This window comes from Rattus norvegicus, chromosome 13, assembly GCF_036323735.1.
Source record: "Rattus norvegicus strain BN/NHsdMcwi chromosome 13, GRCr8, whole genome shotgun sequence".
NCBI classification, from domain to species: domain Eukaryota; kingdom Metazoa; phylum Chordata; class Mammalia; order Rodentia; family Muridae; genus Rattus; species Rattus norvegicus.
Genome location: NC_086031.1, coordinates 105,890,326 through 105,910,601, shown reverse-complemented (window position 1 = coordinate 105,910,601; position 20,276 = coordinate 105,890,326). Strand labels below are relative to the sequence as shown.

Here is a 20,276-nt window from a genome sequence, read left to right as displayed (position 1 = left end):
GCACTGGAATCCTCAAGAAACTGGGTTTAACCCTAGCCACACCACAGGGCAGATGAACTTTCCAGGAGAGTAAGAGCAAGTAAGCAAAAAACAAAGGTTCTCCCTCACACAACTTTTTATCTGGGCTGCACTAAAAGGTCTGGACCAGATGTAAGGTAAGTTTTCCTATTTCGAATAATATGATTAAGAAAAACATTCACAGGTGTGCCCAGAGACTTGGGTTTTAGTTGATTCCAGAAGTAGTCATGGGGACAGCTACATGCCTGAGACAGCTACAGCAGACTGGCTTCGATAGAGTCTTCCTAGGGATTTCTCTGCCCACTTTGCCTTCTGACTTACTCATCCAGTGAGAATGTCTGGCTTTGTGATGTGGCACACTGATGTCATCAAGTGTGTTGGGCTGCACATCAAGTGTGTGTAGTATTTCTTCTGCAATGCAGGTGCCCGCAGCTCACATCTTAGATCGTTGATAGCCCGAGGGTCTAATGCCTCAGGTAAATTGCCTCAGGCAAGTTTCCCATGCCATTGCTGAGAGAAAATGTCTTTCTTGAGATGGAGATGTTTTCCCCTTGGCTGTCTTTGAAACATTGCTTTTATGGGTGGGTGGGAGAGAGGGGTGGGGAGTGAGGTGAAATCCACTGGCCCTGTTTGCCAGTACTCCACATCCTCAAGGCTCACTGGCTTTGATGTTCTAATCAGGATGTCTTAGCATCCTGTGGTTTTGATTTGCATTTCCTTACAGTTTGAGAATCCATAAGGCTTTCTGTGGCTAGATGAGGAATTTATTTAAAAATTCGTTTGCCTGGGGCTAAACCTGTATAGCTCAGCTGTTCAAAGCAGGTGTTGCTCTTGCAGAGGACCTCATTCTGGTCCCCACCACCCACATCAGGCAGCTCACAACCCCTTTAAACTCCAGCTCTAGGGGATCTGACACCCTTTTCTGGCCTCCTCTGATGCTGCACTCCAGTGAATCCCCACTCCCAGGCACGCGCACACGTACATATTTTAAAATAGCTAAGCAAGACGGTTCCTGCCTTTACTTTCATCACTAGGAAAGTGGAGGCAGGGGGATCTCTGAGAGTGAGCTCCTGTCGTCTCAATGCGCAAACAATAATCAAGTTTAAAAGCAAAATCCTTTGCTGGTTTTAAAGGGTTATTTATTATTAAGCCCGAGAGTTTTCTTTAAAAAAAAAAATAATCAAAATATATCGTCTTCGCTTGCTCGCCCTCTTCACCTGTGACCGGGTCTTCATTCTTTCAGCAGTGACTCCTAAAGGACAGAGTGGAGTGGAAACTTAAGGGTTCCTTGGAAAGTCAGTTGTGCTGGATGCGTGAAAAGACCTGTGAGGAAGAATTCTTCACTAACAACACACATGTGTCGGTCTGCCTTACACTGTGCAGTTAGTCGAGCTCCATTTGTTGGGACTCCATAGAGAAAAACACAGAACCCGTGCTGAGGCAAGACACATGGTGAGACATGACCTGGAGAGGACACAGGCGGGGGACTCGAGGAGAGAATATAAAACTCAGCAGACGGTGAAGGGGGCTGGGCTTTGGTTTGCATAGCTAAATGTTTATTCTCCCCCCCCCCGCCCCCCCCCCCCCGGAGCTGGGGACAGAACCCAGGGCCTTGCGCTTGCTAGGCAAGTGCTCTACCACTGAGCTAAATCCCCAACCCCATAGCTAAATGTTTATCACCAAACGTCTTCTTCGTTGATCTCCATTTTGATTCACTGAGAGAGGCACAGGAGGAAACTGCCCTCTGATGTTCCTATTGGCTCTGGTCCTTCCTGTCGACTTGTGTTGATTCGACTAAGGCCTGGCCCTTCCTGCTGGGTCTGTCACCACTTTTGCTATCCCAACATTTCCAAATCGGACTACTGGTGTATCCATATAGCGTTTGTGAGTGGATCGAGCTGTAGCTGCTGACCTGTGAATTAAACTACTAATTTCCTGATGACACAGATGAGATTTACTACAAAGAACAATTTCTGAACAGGTCCACTCCCCCATAGCCTTTCTTTTCTACTACCGCTGGTAGATGATGGGCTAAAAGGGAGGTTAAAGCATTTAAGAACCATCATTAAAAATAGACATTAAAAAAAATTAAAGCGATAACAGAGACTTTTGTTTTAAGTTGTCAGGTGGATAAAGTTTTAAATTGCATGGTCTGTGCTTGGCATTACAGCTAAGGAACCCTGACTTAACAGGAGAGCATCAGGTTTTCTTGTTTGGTTCTGCAAGGGGTTTGTGGCTTTGTTTTTATCCTTAGTATTTTTGATTTACTTTTTGTTTGTTAGAGCCGTGGCTGGCATACTATTCACATTGTAGCCAGTGCAGGCCTTGAACTCTCTGCAGTCCTATTGCCTTAACTTCCTCAGTGCCTGGGTTTCAGCTCCAAGCTGCCATGCTCAGCAAAGGCTTTGGTTTGCATTCAGTATTTTTCCTTTGTTTTGAGTTTGGTTGCTTATTTGTGTGAGACATTTGTTACCTACATAGCTCAGGCTGGCCTTGATCTCATGATTCTCCTGTGCCTGCCTCCGAATGTCAGGGTTACAGGCATGTGCCACTACTCTGCTTACATTTGGGCTTTGGCCCAAATTTTGAGTTTGTTTTGTGTATGTCAAAAGCTGTGGAGGATTGTACACTTGTCTGCACGAGCGCCTGGCCGCCCCTCCCCATTTTCCCACAGCCTTCTGTGTGGAATTGCACCGGAATCTTTGTAACACACTAGGTTGTACATTGTCACGCTCATCATCTATACGTACTGTGACAAACTTCCACAAACTTGGTGGCCTCAGGAACAGGCCTAGTGTCTTAGTAAAGACTAAGCATCTCCTCATTTTGGAGCCAGAAGTGCGACCTCAAAGAAGCCCCTCCAGGTTTCTGGTGCGGGGGATGTGCCCATCCCCTTCCCTGTGTCCCTGAGATTTATCAGAGTCTGCCTCTGAGCAGCTGAGCAGAACCGAGGCCTTTCTTCATCATGTACTTCATGAGGACAGAAGCCAGGTCTTACTCGTCACTGCTTCTTAGCCCACAGTGGCTTGAGAGACACACAGCTGGTCTGAGGAATGAGTGAGAAGAGGAGGAGGCACCATCAGTATTCTGGGAAAGATTTGGCACATCATGCAGAAGTTGAAAGGGACGGAAGCCAGGCGTGGTGCAGATTTGGGATTCCAGCCCTGGGGAGGTGGAGAGGGATCCTGCAGCTCACTGGCCAGTCAGGCAGACCCCAGGCCAATGAGAGCCTCTATCTCAACAAAAACCAAGGCAGAGAGCATGCTTTGGAGGACCTCTGGCCTCTACATATATGTGTGCATGCACTCATACATGTGAAAAGATTGCATGGGCACACATACAGGCGCGCACACACACACACTTTAGCAGCATATCTGTCTAAGATAGTATGAGTCAAAGGGCAGGTGGCCAGAAGCCTGAGCAAACATGTGAGCTGCCTCCAGATGAGTGAAGGAAGCCAGGAAATGGAGGCCAAGCTGCCTCTCATATCTCCTTCCTTCCCCGTCTTCCAGATAGTAGCCCAGGACTTAAGGTGGCAGGCAAGACCCTTGCAGCCATTGCTTCTCTCAGGAATCCCATGATGCACCGGGGTGGGGGAGTAGGGAGTGGGGGTGGGGAGCAGGAATCTAGTTAGTTCCCAGAATGCTTTGCAAAGGTTCTGCACTGGAGAGGCTTCAGGGGAGAGGGGCTGCTTGAGTACTAACCCTGGGCTGAGCCCCTACAGCAGCTTGGCTAGTTCCGGTCTCCTGCTGGTGTTTATGCCTTTCCTGGACCTTGTTATCAGGCCTCCCACGATGGACTGAATATCTTTTTGGGAGTGACCACGCCTCCACTGGGCTCTTCCGGCAGGAGGCAGGGCCCGTTTTCTCTGTCTTCACAGTGCTCGAAGCTAGAGTGATTTTTCTGCTGGGTTTCTATCCGTGGGCCGTTCCTTCCTCTCTGCAGATCTTTTGGGAACTCCTAGCTGGACAGGGCTTCCCACATGGGGCTGCGATGAACCACTAGACTCTGGGTCTCAATCCGCGGCTGGCTCTGGCTCCTGCTCAATCCTAGCTATAGCACCCAAGGGTCATGACTCTCGGGTTTCAGAGCATATCAGCATCACTAGGGAATCGGTGAGAACCTGAGATTTCCTCAATAATTCATACCCCTGTTCCTCCTCCTGCAGCGTCACGTGGCCCTGAACAAAGGCGGTGAACTTTATCCGGCAGTAACCTAATCTCCTGGATCGTTTACCAACAACACTCAGAGTGATCTCCGGGATTACCTTGGGCTTTGGCCAGCACCAGGGAGACTGGGCTGAACAGAAGGTCAGTGAACCCCGGAGTCCGAGTAAGCCAGCAGCGAGTTCCACTCGGGAGTGGTGCCGAGTAAGCAAACAAAAGAAAGCCAAAGTAAGGGAGCTGTGGCTGTAGAGGTCTGTGTGGCCTTCCTTCCCACTAGCTCGGGGTGCTGGAGGAGTGAAGCTGGGGCGCCCCTTCCCCACAAGGTCTCTGGCCCTGACTACAGTTTGCCCCAGCAGAGGCAAACTGCAAACCTATTGTTCATCGCTACACGCCTTCTCTGTACTGAGACTGCCGCACGTGTTGCACACAGCATTTGTCTCTCTCCAGGAAACTCCGTTCACAAAGAGATACAACAGGAACCGTGGAGGAGCTGTTGGCTGGCACTCAGCTAGCTTTCTTACAAGGTTTAGGACCATCTGCCTGGGGGATGGTGTTATCTACACAGTAGATTGGGCCAGTCTACCTCAGTGAACAGTCCCTGCCCCAGACGTGCCCAGAGGCCGTTATGAGAAGCAGTTCCTTGATTGAACTCTCTTCCCAGATAAATACTAGTTTCTGTCAATTTGACAGTTAAAGCTGAGTAACTAAGATGAGCTCATTTATGTACGTATAGACAGTTTCTCAGTATAGCCCGGGCTATACCGAGCTCACTGTGTGACTGGAGATAATTTTGACCTTCTAATCCTACTGCCTCCACCTCCCAAGTGCTGGGATTGCAGGCTCGTGCCGCCATGGTTGGTTTATACAGTACTGGGAATCCAATCCAGGGCTTCATGCGTTCTAGCAAGTAATCCACTAAAGAAACCATCCTCAGCCTGAGAACGCTTATAAATGAGAGAGACTCAGCTTAGGGCAGGTAAAACAATGCAAAGAACCACAAGTCTGGATAACCTGGGGGAGCTGGCCTCAGGCCCACACCGGGCATTTGGACTCACCAACCTTACCCTTCTCTCTGCAGTTTCTGGCTCTGTGTGGACCACGTTCTCTCCTAGCGTCAGAGCTTTCCTCAGAGTTCTGTGAGAGCAGTGTTAACTGTGGACAGTCCTGGACTCACATCACCCCAGTTTGTTGCCTCAGAAGACAAAACTCTCCCAGGATCTTGAGATGGATCGAGATTGAGAGTCCTGAGTTCAGAGCTCTTAATGGAACGGGCAAAGTTCTAAGGAGAGAAGCTATGGAGATGGGGAAAGGAAACTCAGGTGGAGCAGAGATGGAGGCACAAGCCAAGGCCTCTGTGAGTCACCAGAAGCAGGGGCAGGACCAGCCTTGGTAACGCTGTGATTTAGGACAGCCGACAATCCCAACATGTGTTAATTCTAATACATTTCTGTCTTTTGAAGCAGTCCTGTTAGGATCAGTTGGTTATGGCGGCCCCAGGAGATGAATGTATGAGGTAAGGCTAACCCCTGTGCAGGCTGCCGGGGTCTATCTGTCCTGATTTTGTTCTTGAGCTTAGGAATGTCAGGCTGTGCCCCTCCATGTGGGGCTCTTGGGAGACACATTGTAAACAGCAAAATCACAGTGTGAGAGTCACCCTGAACTCTGCATGTGTGCCCTGAAGCTCTGAGGCTCCCACTGAGTGCAGGGCTGCAAGTTAGTAAGAGTTCTGTATTTACCAATACCACTGTGCGTTGGGCACTTGCCCCTGTGCTGAGCATTGACCCGAGCATCCGGGAGTGCTCTGTGTGCTGGCGCTGTGTGTTCTTCTGCACTTTTGGAGCAAGGACAGCTATTAGTGGTTGAACCTGAGTCAAAGATCAAATGTTCACCGTCAGGGCACTGACCATTCTGTCCTGGCTTACTGCACATGGCTACTGCTGGTGCTCTGGGACATTACTGTTTTTCTCCTGCCTCCTCCTCCAGGATCTAAGATGATCACAACAGACTCTGGAAATCCACCATCTCTAGTCCAAGTCCTTGGGTCAGACTTGGCTTTGTCCTCACTAGATGTACAGCCTCAGTAGCCAAGATCTCTTACGTTAGAGAAATTATGTAGTTGGGAACATGAACCAGGTACCACAGAGCTTGAGTGGTTAATGCTAAAACCTAGTCTTGGAGGGAGGTGGTGGATCACATGGAGAAGCTGAGTTTCCATCAGATGTCTATAACAGCTGGGGGTGTAGGGCTCCTCCTCCACAGCTCAAGGCCAGCCTAGGCACCGTAGTGAGTTCTAGGCTCGCCTCTGCTATAGCAAGGCTTGTCTTAACGGAAACATACTAGAGCAGGAAGAAAGGGGCTCAGCCTTTTTTTCAGGAACTCACTTCCTCTCTGACTGACCCCTGTGACCAATCGTTACCCATTTCAAGGGCAGCACCCTCCTGATCCTGTCTCCTCTCACAGGTCCGCACTTCTATATCGTTACTATGCGAATAGATTTTCCAGTGTGCAGACTTTTGGGGGCCTCTTCCCTTCTGTGGTACCGTGGTACCAGGATAGGCATCCTCTGGCTCTCAGAGAATAGGAAACATTTCACTTAGATCCAGGTCTGTGGATGGGTAGATGGTGCCAAGCCCAATGAGAAAGCTCATTCTTTTTTCTTTTTTTCGGAGCTGGGGACCGAACTCAGGGTCTTGCAGTTGCTAGGCAAGCGCTCTACCACTGAGCTAAATCCCTAACCCCGAGAAAGCTCATTTTTGTAATGTGTATCTTATGTTACCCGTGCCCATACGACTCACCCTTGTGTATACACATTCCCATATAGATGAACCCCTGGGAACCCAGAAGGCAGACAGGGCAGGCATAATAGCCCCTCTGCCAGATAAGTCCTAAGTTCAGGCCTGAGCTCCTATGATAAGGACCTGGAAGAATCCTGTTGTGACTTGGGATCAGGTGTCTCCACCATTCTTGCAGTTGGCTTGTTCTAGCAGTTTGGGTTCCAGACAATCTGCCAATCTAACAAGCTCCAAGGTGTGGATATGCAAGCCTTCTAGACCTTTGTCCCACCAGCTGCCCCTTATTCTTGCTGACTGGTTCAGGCTGGTCAAGTACATTCAAGGCTAGTCTTAACCACATTTATGTGGAGCTGTGGGCACATCAGCTTCTCTTCCTTTGCTGACTGACCCAGAATTCGGGAAAGGGAACCAATTCCAAGCCACCCCAAACAACTCCAGTTCTCTAGAGAGAAAACAGATCTCATCTCCTTTCTGATCTGGGGAGTGTCTTTCTGTAGGCTTTGCGTTCTCTCTCTCTCCTCTCTCTCTCTCTCTCTCTCTCTCTGTGTGTGTGTGTGTGTGTATGTATGTGCACGTGCGCACACATATGTGTGCTTTGCTGTGTGTATGTGCACACTTCTTCATTTGTGATCAAGTTTGTCATTTGTTGCTACCTGCTGTGTTTTTCCTGCCTTTTAGCTCTTTGATTGACAGGGAAAATGAATGAACCCTATGAAGATCCCTAGATTGTACCAATGCCACCTGTGCTGTAATGGCAACATAGCCTGTCCCCTTTTATGCCTCTTTTCAGTAAACACTCAGTACACAACAGTTCACTGCTCCCTCCCACTGCTCCACAATTCTGCCTCTGTGTTGGTCCTTGTAATGCAGAAGATGGGAGAGAGGAGCCACAGATCTTGCAATGTCCACATACTGTTGGGAGGCTGTCCCCAGGAAACCCAAAGGCCATCATACAGGTGTCTTGGTGCTGCCACATTGCCTTGGCTCTCAGTTCCCACTGTGACAACACGTGTGGTCCTAAGGACCTCACCCTCAGCAGCTTCTGACTTCAGGCCTAAATGCTTTGGACCTTGAAGTGTTTGCTGTGCCAGGGGACCCTTTTGTACCCACTTGGGGGACAGTAAGAACCTGGCTGGGTACCCTGTTTCTTGGGGAAATTCTGGGGTCCTTACATTTGAACATTTCATCCTTCCCTAGTGTCCAGGAGCACCTTGTTTATTGCCTGGGAGGAGGATGGGATACAGTTGAGTTTTCTTCCTTCCCCTAGTGTTCATGTTCATAGCATGAGAAGAGCAGCAGAGAGCAGACACTGAGGTCTCCTTAGCGATCACCATCCCTCCTCAGCCTGGGCCTCCCACAGGAGTCTGACTCCTCCCCCAGGGACCTGGCTTCTCTCCCTTCCTCATTCCCTTCTTGATGGCCCTTGTGGCAGGGCTGATATATATATATTTGTTATATATATAGTATATAATATATATTTTAAATATATATATATTTCTGTATTCTTTCTAATTTTCTTCATACAATATATTTTGATGTTTTCCTCTCCCCCAACTTTTCCCAGATCCTCTCCATCTTCCTACTACCTAACTCCATGTTCTCTTTCTCAAACAAATAATCAAAACAAAAACCCCAATAAGACCAAAACCCTGAAACAAACAGAAACAGAAAACAAAACAACAAAACCAGTAATGTGGAATTTGTTTTGTGCTGGGTGGCAGCTACTTCTGGACAGGGTCTGCCCCACAGTGTGTCTGGCATACCCATTGACATGGCCTTTGGAGAAAACTGGTTTTCCCAGGCAGCAATTGCAGATAGCTTCTGGGTTAGGGAGTGGGCCCTGTGTCCATTTCACCTCTCAGTGCTGGTACCTGGAAAGCTGACATTTTGAGTCATTTCAGTGTGACCTCCCTTGTTTTGAGTGTTCTGAACATTGTCACAATTCTTAATGCTTTGAAGCAGGACCTTGGCAATTTCACTTTGCACTGGGTCACACCAATGATGGTTGTTTCTGGTGAGTTAAACTATGAGAGGCCTCTACAGATTCTGTGCTGGGTGGGGTTAGGCTGAGCTCACTGCTCCTCCCTCCTCTGAGAGCAACAGAAAAGCCAGGACAGTGGAGGCTTTGACCAGACTCCCTGTGACAAGGGTACATGGGGAGGTGGGAGGAGCAGGGAAAAGGGCCAGCTTTTCCAACCCTTCTCAGCTGTAACCTCCCACCCTTGCTTACCCTGGCACCATCCAGCTCAGCCTCTGTGTGACCTTTTCCAGTGACAAGAGAGTGCCTGTCCCCGTGGACTCCACGCTTGTGACGAGTTCTGAGGCTTTCTAAGCCCTTTCAAGATTCAGGTGACCTCCCTATGTTCCCTCCTCGATGCAGCATGGTGGGCATTCTCCAAGGAAACCATTAACCTTGTCTGTGCAGCCTTCTCCTTGTAGCTGCTCTGAGGTGCTCCCTCAGCTTGTCTTCCTTGTATCCCCCAATCAACTCCCCGCCCCCGCCCCGCCCTGAGACTTTCTCTCAGATGTACTTCACTTTGAATGACAGTTCCAAGACGGTGGGAGCCAAAGTGGATTTTCCATGTGTGTATAGACATCTACTTAAAGGAGGAAGAACCAAGCTGGGTCCCAGAGCTCCTCTCCACCACTGCCCAAGGAAACCCATGCAGACACTGAACACAAAACAACTGCTTTAAACAGTTAGCCAGCAACACCAGTCACAGGAGGGAAGAGGACCAAGCAGGCTGTGAGAAAGGCCAGGCAAGGAAAGGGCACAGAAGCTTCAAGAACCATGTGGTGTTCACCCTAGACCTGCACCGTAGGAAACAGGATCAACCAAAACATGAGCTCTATACCTATTCCAACTTGTGAGAGCAGCTAGAAATGCCAGCTCTTCACACCTGCTGTCCCGGGTAGGTCCTTTTGTAGTCAACACTGATCCCCAAGGAAGGATCACCAAGACCCAACCCTACACTGCCTACCTCCTGTGCTTCCTCAGTTCCTTAGAATTGAGCACCCAGCACAGTACTTAACAATGTAAAGGGTCAGATTTCAGGGACTTGTGCCCAAAGACAGGAGAACGAGTTTCAGGACTATGCTCATCTATCTAAAAGTTTTAGCAGCTTTCAATGCCGTGGCTTCCATAAGAACTATGCAGAGAGGACCAAACACCAGAAATATTTCTCTCCCATCTGATAATGAGTTCAAGGTCCTTACCACAGGTGACATCACGTCTCAGAAGCAAAAAATAGGTCTCTATTGAGAGTATGTAATGCTTCTGTCTAGCCGATCCGGTTTCCTCTATGCTTGTCTCCTTGAGTTCCTAATTGGTTCTGTGACCTCAAAGCTCATTCCTGTTGCTGTCTGAGGGCATTAGAACAGTTTGTGTGGGGTCAGCAACACAGTCGTACTCATTAGCTCTCCTTCACTACAAAGCACACCCACTCCCTGTGCCCTGAAAACCATTCCTTGGCAGCTCCCTGTTTGACATACAAGGAATGGAACTGAGAGGAAAATACATTTTTCAATGGGCAGAGCCCCAGGTTCTGGTCCTCGTCAGTGGGCCCTGGCAGTCGAAGGAAAGACAGGCACTAGATGCTCCTAGTTGCCCTCGGTCAGTTTCAGACCTAGAATTCAGAAAGAACAGGAAGTATGTGATCAGAGTCTCTCCTTTAGTCTAAAATGAAAGTGTTCTTTCCCGCTCACACTGAATAGGGCAAAACAGGTCCCATCCACATGGAAAAGGTAAAAGCCGCAGACCTCAAACTTTGTTTGGAGGCTGAGATGTCTCTATGAGAGTCAGGGGTTATTCTAAGGCACTGTCCTTTAGTGCTTGGGACTATTCTGTTTACTTCAAAATCTACCAGTGCTTTAATCCCAGCACACAGGAGGCAGTGCTGGCAGATTTCTGAGTTTGAGGTCAGCTTGGTCTACAGAGCTAGTTCCAGGACAGTCAGGGCTACACAGAGAAACCCTGTCCCAAAAGCCTAAAAAACAGTAATACTTAGACTTAACCTTTGGCATTCTTTCTAAAGGAGACTATTTTAAATCATGTATGTGCATCTGTGTAGGATGTGGTACTGCTCAGTTCAGGGGAGCATGTAGGATCCCTGGCCCTGGAGATTCAGGCCAACAAGGGTGCTGGGAATTAACTTGGATCTTCTACAAAAACAGTTCATCACCTTCCAACTTAGGGACCGAGAACCAGTTAGTCCTCAGTTCTCAAAGCAGCTGTCCAAATGCTGTGTGGGGTGAAATTGCACAAGAACACACACCAACCCAAAGAAGGAAATGTTCCCCCAACTCTGAAGACCAATGAGACATGTGCTGATTGGTGCCACAAACCATGCATAGACTGCGGAGTCTTACTCTGTAGCTTAGGCTGATCTCCAGCTCACCACCGTGTAGTCCAGGCTAGTTTCAAGTTTTCTATCTTCCTGCTTTGTCTGTCCACCCTCCCGGGGGTGGGGATTACAGTATACCTCACAGTGTTTGGCAAGACCAATCTTTTTACCTCTGAGGATCGGACCCTGTGCACACTAGGCATGAGCCATAACTTTTGAGCTAGCTGTTAGTGTGATTAACATGCCTTACATGAATGAGTCAGTACCACAGATTTAACCATCCTTTAAGTGTTTGGTAGCTCAGAGCATTTTTCAAATGATATTGCTGGCACATTTGTCAAGTGTGAGAACTTTCCTAGACACAATGTTCTTATTCAAATAGCCGAGGAAGGTACCGTAGAGCTGACCTCCAAAGACGATTTCTCACTCCTCTTGACACAGGTTCCGCAGGGGAAGTCCCTGGTGGAAGTGCTGCTGCTCCTGGGCTGTGTTCCACAAAGCCGTGTTGGCTACTTGTGCTTTTGGAAGCTGAGTTGCCACTGCCCATTGTCCCACATAAGCATTCAATGTATCCAAGACAGGCCCAAACACTAGTGTCACCCTTTGTCTTCGTTGGAACATGTACACACCAGGGTAGACAAAAAGCTTTATTGTGGATTGTGGGAGCCTTGGTTACAGGAAGGGCGTTGAGTCATCAGCATGGCGAACTGTCCCTTTGCTGGGCCTCTGGAGGGAGATTCCTAGTGAGTTAGGTATGCCTTTCTCCTGTTCAGGGGACAGTCATCAGAAATGCAGGTAGGCATATACGAATGGAAGTTGACTTCCTAGTCCTAATTTCATTGCAGTCTGTGTGTCTGGAGTGTGCATACCTGCTGTGGACCGCAGTGCCTGCTCTTCCCTGTATTACCCAATAGCTTTGGTTCCTCTTCTCAGAGCTCCAGTTCTTCTGATCACTCACCTTTGGTTATTTTCTTTGCCCTCACCTAACCATCAGCTGGTCCTGATACAGTATCAACTGATAGAAAACTGCAGTTAAGACTTGATAGTTTTTATACCAAAGGGAAACAAAGGAACCCAAACCGGTAATTGGTATATCCACGCTCTCACTCAGTTCCACATTTCCTCAATAACACCAAGTGGGGCTTCGGAGGTGGGCTCAGTCGTTAAGAGTACTGGCTCCTTGAGCCCAGTGTTGAGGCACAGCCCTTTAATCCCAGCACTCTGGAGGCAGAGGCAGGTGGTCCTCTGAGTTCAAGGTCAGCCAGGTCTACAGAGCAAGTATCAGGACCAACATAGCTACACAGAGAAACACTGTCTTCAATGCCATCCCTTGCCTTGGACCCCCAAAAGTACTGGCTTCTCTTCCAGGACCCAGGTTCAATTTCCAGCACAATGTGGCAACTTAAAAGTGTAACTCCAGTCCCAGAGGAGCTGATGCTTCCTTCTGACCTCAGGGGCCACCGGCATGAAAGCGTAGGCAAAAGCACCCATGCACATAAAAGTAAGTAACTCTCCTGCTTCAGCCAAACAATGAGTACGCATCCCTGCCTCTAGAGTGAGTCTCAAGCCCACTGTGTCCTGCTCCTTGGTTACCAGTTTCTTCCGCATACATGGCACAATGGCACCCACCGGGGAGTGTTTTCCTTCCTGACTGTGAAAGGGGACCACTCACAGTGGCCAGCTTCTCCCCACCTCTAGTCTTCCAGCCAGCTTCTCCCCACCTCTATCTTCTTCTAGCCAGCTTCTCCCTACCTCTATCTTCTTCCAGCCAGCTTCTCCCCACCTCTATCTTCTTCCAGCTAGCTTCTCCCTACCTCTATCTTCTTCCAGCCAGCTTCTCCCCACCCCTATCTTCTTCCAGCCAGCTTCTCCCCACCTCTAGTCTTCCAGCCAGCTTCTCCCCACCTCTATCTTCTTCCAGCCAGCTTCTCCCTACCTCTAGTCTTCCAGCCAGCTTCTCCCTACCTCTATCTTCTTCCAGCCAGCTTCTCCCTACCTCTAGTCTTCCAGCCAGCTTCTCCCTACCTCTAGTCTTCCAGCCAGCTTCTCCCCACCCCTGTCTATTTCCAGCCAGCTTCTCCCTACCTCTAGTCTTCCAGCCAGCTTCTCCCCACCTCTAGTTTTCCAGCCAGCTTCTCCCCACCCCTATCTTCTTCCAGCTAGCTTCTCCCTACCTCTAGTCTTCCAGCCAGCTTCTCCCTACCTCTATCTTCTTCCAGCCAGCTTCTCCCTACCTCTAGTCTTCCAGCCAGCTTCTCCCCACCCCTGTCTTCTTCCAGCTAGCTTCTCCCCACCTCTATCTTCTTCCAGCCAGCTTCTCCCCACCCCTATCTTCTTCCAGCCAGCTTCTCCCCACCGCTAGTCTTCCAGCCAGCTTCTCCCCACCTCTATCTTCTTCTAGCCAGCTTCTCCCCACCTCTATCTTCTTCCAGCCAGCTTCTCCCTACCTCTATCTTCTTCCAGCCAGCTTCTCCCTACCTCTATCTTCTTCCAGCCAGCTTCTCCCCACCCCTGTCTATTTCCAGCCAGCTTCTCCCCACCCCTGTCTATTTCCAGCCAGCTTCTCCCTACCTCTAGTCTTCCAGCCAGCTTCTCCCCACCTCTAGTTTTCCAGCCAGCTTCTCCCCACCCCTATCTTCTTCCAGCTAGCTTCTCCCTACCTCTAGTCTTCCAGCCAGCTTCTCCCCACCCCTGTCTTCTTCCAGCCAGCTTCTCCCTACCTCTAGTCTTCCAGCCAGCTTCTCCCCACCTCTAGTCTTCCAGCCAGCTTCTCCCCACCCCTGTCTTCTTCCAGCTAGCTTCTCCCCACCTCTAGTCTTCCAGCCAGCTTCTCCCCACCTCTAGTCTTCTTCCAGCCAGATTCTCCCCACCTCTACCTTCTTCCAGCCTTTAAGAGTTAAGAACAAGGTCACCCAATTCCTGAGAGATAAAAATTTATTGATTTCTATGACATCAGCATGTTATGACATGGTCACACCTGCTCATACAGCTGACTTCTCAGACCAAAAGAGGATTTTGGTTTTTCCTTTTAAAAATACATTTTTCACCAGCAAGAAACATTTTTTTAAACAAACATTTTCATATTAAGTGGGTGTTAAAAACAATGGCTTTCCCCAAACTCATAGGGAATAGGGCTGGTCAGCAACAGATCGCAAAAAGCCTCAAATCTCCTTTTGGGCCCATAATCTGTTGTCTTCCACATAAAGTACTTTAGAGGGGAAACAAACTGCAGCCTCACCCAACCAGCATCCCAAATGCAGCCAGGAAAAGAAGAGGTAGGCTCAACGGTAACAATTTAACTTACTTGGTAGGATTGTGCAAGATAGTTTAATATATTAAAGGTTTCAATGGGTTGGACACATTCTACAAACAAACAACTAAACCATCAATGTTTTTAATGTCCAAAAAATAAAATCTTAGTGATAGGTGTACACATTCACCCATCTTTGAGAATCTGGCGTGCTGGCCCCTGCGCTCCCTGGGAAGCCTGATGTCCTCAGGCTTTCCAGGATTGAAAGTCCCCTTGTTCTTGCTACTCTCAGTCCCTTTCCACTCTCAAACCTGCAAGGGCCAGTGATAGCAGTGAGTAAATCAATTCTGAGAATTTTATTCAACACTAGTAATTAAAACAAATCAAAACACAAAATACCAGGACAGCAGTGTGACGAAGGCAGCTCCAGCTTGCCTCTAAGAGCTGATCATTTAACTCTAGGGTTTAATATAATTAAAAATAAATTATCTAAACTTTTAGCTGACGTTGAAACTAAAAGGAGGTTCTGTACATGGGTAAGAGTTTAATATAAATCATACAATAGACAGAGTTTATCTGGAGATGGTTGGTGTAGCAGGGCAGGGCATAAAGCTACCAATCAAATCACGGTTGATATTGTCACAAGTTGGCTCTGAGGGCTCAGCAATGATAATTATATTGTAAGGATTTATTGTAAAACAAAAATATATTTTATTCTTTGCTAATTGCATCAAATATGTTACCAGCAAACTTTATAACACATGGATGTATATTTACATAATTTTCCCAGGAGCTCACACCAAATGAGAGGACTGGAGAGAGGGCCAAGTCTTTTTAAGCCCAAGAAGGAACCTGAAGGTTTCTCTCCCCGGCCATGAATGCTGCGCTCCAGGCACTGCTGCAGCACGGACTGCCGAGGAGCTCCGCACAGCAGACACCACCCCCACTTAAGAATTAAAAGCATTGTTTTTGAAAAAAAGGAAATCAACTTTATTTTCTCTACATTAAAAAAAAATAGAACCAGCTATTAATTTTTGCTGAGAAAATGCTTCTTTTGGTGTTTACAACATATAAATTTCTGAAAAGGTGATCTGGTAAAATCATCCCCGATGCATTCAGAAGCCAGATCCACAGGTGACCAGCCCTTTACAACATCGAATTACAGTTGTCACAGCCTTTACAGTCACCTCAGAACACACATTGTGACATGCAGACCACACAGAGCTCAACTAGCTGAAGTAAACATTACAGCATCATGAACACAAAACCCACCTGTAGAAAATAAATAAACTTTGTAATAACTAAGGAAAGTGAAAGCACTTAATAAGAAAGATGGCAGTTGACTGTATAACTGTCTCATTACCAATCATAAGATGTTACTGTAAAATGCATAGACTCCTTACACAGAAAGAATTTGTGCACCACAGTCGTGTTCAACAGTTTTACACAGTAAGACAAAGCCACCCAAAGCATCTGCACACTTTGCAGCTACAATACATGTACATTTTTTTGCTCTCTAGATTGTTTTAAAAAAATATTAAATGTAAAAATCCTCAGATGGAATTTTTTCAGAAAACTCCAGATTGCATCTTTCATTTGACTCTGGCCATTCTTCCCCAACAACTAGGAGCCTCAGCGCATCCTCAGAGCCCACTCTGAGCTTCCTGAGGAGGGCTGGGGCATGACGCATGCTCAGAGCATGCCGGCTCCCCTGTGGTCCCAGACATCAGTCTCCAGCCACCACGGTGAACTCGCACGCCTGCTGTGCACTGCTGTCTGGCTCTCCCCTCCTGCGGACAGAGACCAGGCTCAGAGTACTTGCAGGGCAAAAATCCCATGGAAGACCATTACCGTCCATCCTTGTGGACCAGAGCCCAACACACTCTGTAATGACAACTTTGGAGAGAAATCCTGTGTTCATTATTGTGTAGTGACTTCAAAGGAAAGGATGAAAAACCACAGAAAAGATCAGTTAACCCTTCCTGGTCGGTGACGCAAACAAACATTTTTCTCTTTAAACACACACCGGATACATAAGACCACCTATGCTCAGAGACCATCTCTGATCGTAGCTATGAACAACTAGGTGAGCACGTCTTTAAGGTACCGATTGTCAAATACATCACTAAGACTGACTAATGACAAGAAAGCCACATGGCCATGAGTGAGGAGCTTCCTCAGCACCCTCCCAGACAGCAGCACCACAGCCACCCGAGGGCTGCCACCACTGAGGGCCGAAGTGGCTGACCTAAGACTCCACCTCCAGGACAATTCCAGTTGCACCAACTTTGCCTTTTCCAGCCTTCAGGTTATGCCTGCTGGCTTTGGTGCTTTCTCCTCCTGCTGGTTGTCTTGACTTCCTGTTACTTAACTACTCACTAACACAGTCATAACTCACAGACAAAGGTTAGTCAGGATAAGAACTAAAGTCAACTTTTAAAGTAGTAAGCATCCCTAGAAGAAAAAGTTCAATGAGAGTAAAAATTCAGAAATTCTTACAGAAAATCGAATTTTTGGCTTCCTATGACTTAATACTGGATTAACTACCCTGTAATTGATGACTTCTTCAGCATTCCCTAGTTTCTTACTGTAGGAATTGAGAGTTGTAATACCAAGAACTAATAATAGATCTGAACCCACAGCTATCATTCTCACACTTCCTAGTAAATCCCCGTCTATTCAAGTTTCATTCCATTTTTGCTTTTCCTGCTTCCTCTGCTCACTGGCTTCTCTGTCACTGCATAAAACCATTTCTGAAATGAGGTGAGCTGTTGCTTGGTCCCTCCTGTGGTCCAAGGACTAGTACTGAGTTGCCCAGCCTGCCTGCGGTAGAAAGCCTGGCAACCCAGCTGAGGGCAAAAAGAGCTGCAGCCCTAAGGATGCCAGTGTGAACTGACACAGCCTTGCTTCCCCCTCCCCCCGCCCCTGACTGAATACAATAACTCCCTTGCATCCCACTGTACACACTGAGCACAAATGGGGAGTTCTATTCATCTCTCTAGAGTGGCATAGTGTGGCTTCTCAAGATGGCCATAAAGAACACCTGTTTATTTTCTCGTCACATTCCCTAGTACAAGCAGGTGGACTCCAGCTACTGTTGAGAAGGCAGTACCAATACTCTCAAACAAGCATGTTTTATATGTTTTGTACACAGAAGACATGTTGGACTGGAGAGGTGTAGGACAGACCAAATACACATGTATTTACAGCTCATCTCTACTGTCAAAGGTCAGCTCACACATCTACAGGCATTGTCACACCAGAGACTGTGGCAACAACTGTATTTGAAAGTAACACCTTAGAAGAGTGAATTTAACTTAGCATGTATTCTTAACTGTCATACTCCTCAGCAGTGGTGAAAGTGGGCCAGTCACTTTCTGTATGTATGTATGTATATATATATCTCCTTACAGGAACTGGCCACTGTCGTCTGTAGCTGGCTTTGCAATGAGGAAATGCTCTGCCATCTAGCACTCTCTGCTGACAATGAGCAGCTTCTCCCCCAGACAACTAACTAATGTCTCTCTCAATTCAGTTCATCCTGAGACTGCTCTCATGCATCCACTGTCCCTGTACACCAGAGCTAATGCTTAGGTCTTGTAACAACTGCTATCACACCAAAGCCTTCTTCAGTTTCCAGCAGTGTGGAACCAGTGAGGTATTTCAGGTAACATCATTCTCTTCTGTACATGCTTGGGGTTTGCTAAAGATGAAGCTGTGAGGGGCTTTTATTTGCTGTTTATTTGGTTCCCGCACAACTGGGGAAAATTCACATCTCTCCTTTTACTCTTTTTGGTTTATTTGAAAACAGAAAACATTAGTCTTTACTTTTGTTTTACAACCTGTTTCTCAGAACTGTTGTTTGTGTTATTAGTAACAAGAGGGGAATCTGCAGTGCCCATGCCACAGAAAACAATTGCTGACTTACTGACTTTCAAGTTTAGGAGTTTGACTGTTCTAAACCAAACCCACCCTTTGTCTCAACACTGACACAGAGCCCGCATTTTTGTAAAGTCTAGTTCTCCTGTAAGGTAAATCACGCGAACAAAATAACAAATCTTTAAGAAGTTTTCTACAATGAACAGAAACTTGCTTGACTTTGCCCTCTTAGAAGACAACTGGAAGAGACTGGGAAGAGTTTTTGAACTGCTGTCTCCTGTTCCTGCCACCCTGAGAGGGGCAGCTGCTTGACATAACGAGAGAACATACAGACCCTGGGGTCCACAAGAGGCCTTGTCACTATTGCAAGCCAAGGTCTGGTTCTACCTCTTATTTCCTAAAAGCTACTCTAATTCCCTGAAACTGGTCATTTAAATGTTTTGTGATGCTTTGCTTTAACCGCCCCCAAATACATTTGGTGCTAAAATATCAAAGTTGGGGGAGGGGATCCAGCTACCAGCAGGGGTTGGGGTCAGGGAGGTGACCAATGAAGATGGTGCTAGAGCATCATGGGCAAGCACAGACAGGAAAGCCTCCTGGGAGCCTGCTCACGGATGAGGCTTCCCTTTGCTTCAGGCTAGGTCACTATCCTTTGCTATATTTGCATCTGATAAAAGTGCATTTTGTAAAATACAATTATTATTCTATGATATGCCTTCTATACAAAAAGAGAAAGTGGGTGCTCCCTTCTCCTGAAGGGAGGGAGAGCACTAGCACATGTAAACACGGTACTGGGTTGAGCTGGCCTTCCAAGGGTCTGCGAGGTCAGGTGGGCGTGCACACTACTCCTCAGGGAACGCCCATACTGCACCTTAGCCAGGGTTGCCAGATGGTGAGACCACTCCTCAGGATGTGCCCACCAGCTCTCCAGGCTACCAGTACCTCAGCATGAAGGGTAGACACATTAATGTTGTGGCGCTCTGTCCTAGGAAAGAGGAGCATAGCTTCTGAACCTGAACTAAAGGTCACAAGTGAGTCACAGGGGATGACTAAGTGCATCTGGTGGCAATAGTTTCTTTCGGAGTCTTCTAGGATGATTTTATGATTTCCTCTTCTCCCAGTGTGATGCTTGAGTAAATGTATGGTAGAGTGTATCTCTTTAAAACACAGAAGTTCTTAAAATATCTTAGCACATCATTGTATTACTGATCCTCATTGTAGTAGAGTTTTAAAATATCCCAAAGGGGGATAAACATTAATCCATCCATTGAATTTCCTTTTCTTTTTATATATTTTGATTTGTATATTTGATTTGCACATGTAAAATAATGCACATGTATGAAGAAGTCTGAACTCCTATGTAGCAAGTCCAAGTCAGTTCCTAAAATAGACAATGGTAAAAATACTGAATGACGTGGTACCACAGGTAACCTGACAAAAACGCAAAGGACTGAATGAGGAGTATCCACACGTTGCTGAGGGTCATTGCTCTGGAAACAGCTTCCTTCTGGCCCTGGGGAGGAGGAAAGGCTCCTACAAGACAAGACAGACACAGTGGAATCAAGCTGAGCTGGTTCACCCAGTTAGGATGTCCTGTGTACTGCCCTACTCTGAGGGACTCCTCTAACTCACACTTCTCAGCTGCCTCTCCTGCTTGGCAACCCAACCTCTGCCAAAATCCTCTGCCCACTGGGTAAGGAACTGTCATTAGCGGTTTCCCCAGATCAAAAGCACGACCCCCTCAGCATTGGCTCTTCCCATCTCCCAGGTCCTCTTTGCTTTCTCCCTGTGGGTTTGCCGACTGTGTCCAGTGCCTTGCTCCCCACTT

At 47.5% G+C, this 20,276-nt stretch overlaps 1 protein-coding gene and 1 long non-coding RNA gene across 11 annotated transcripts in view; one reads left to right on the top strand and one right to left on the bottom strand.

The window, feature by feature from the left end:
- The first annotated feature begins 382 nt into the window (after positions 1-382).
- LOC102555670 (uncharacterized) lies at positions 383-15,548 on the top strand. Of its 6 annotated transcripts, none has more exons than XR_005492764.2 (8): positions 383-494; positions 1,262-1,470; positions 4,187-4,328; positions 5,010-5,160; positions 5,263-5,538; positions 5,648-5,697; positions 12,688-12,820; positions 15,360-15,548. It is a non-coding gene; the product is annotated as an uncharacterized LOC102555670 (long non-coding RNA). The 6 variants fall into 6 exon arrangements; XR_005492765.2 differs by lacking the exon at positions 5,010-5,160 and adding an exon at positions 4,632-4,708; XR_005492762.2 differs by lacking the exon at positions 5,010-5,160 and having other exon boundaries at positions 384-494.
- Lpgat1 (lysophosphatidylglycerol acyltransferase 1) overlaps positions 14,236-20,276 on the bottom strand; it is a 70,737-nt gene continuing 64,696 nt past the window's right edge. For 4 of the 5 annotated variants that reach the window (XM_039091091.1, XM_063272597.1, XM_039091090.2 and 1 more), the window contains exon 8: positions 14,236-19,981. In XM_039091091.1, coding sequence (XP_038947019.1) covers positions 19,830-19,981 — 152 coding nt within the window. In that variant the 3' untranslated portion in view covers positions 14,236-19,829. The remainder of the gene's footprint in view (positions 19,982-20,276) is intronic. The other variant, NM_001109376.2, reaches the window with a different exon arrangement.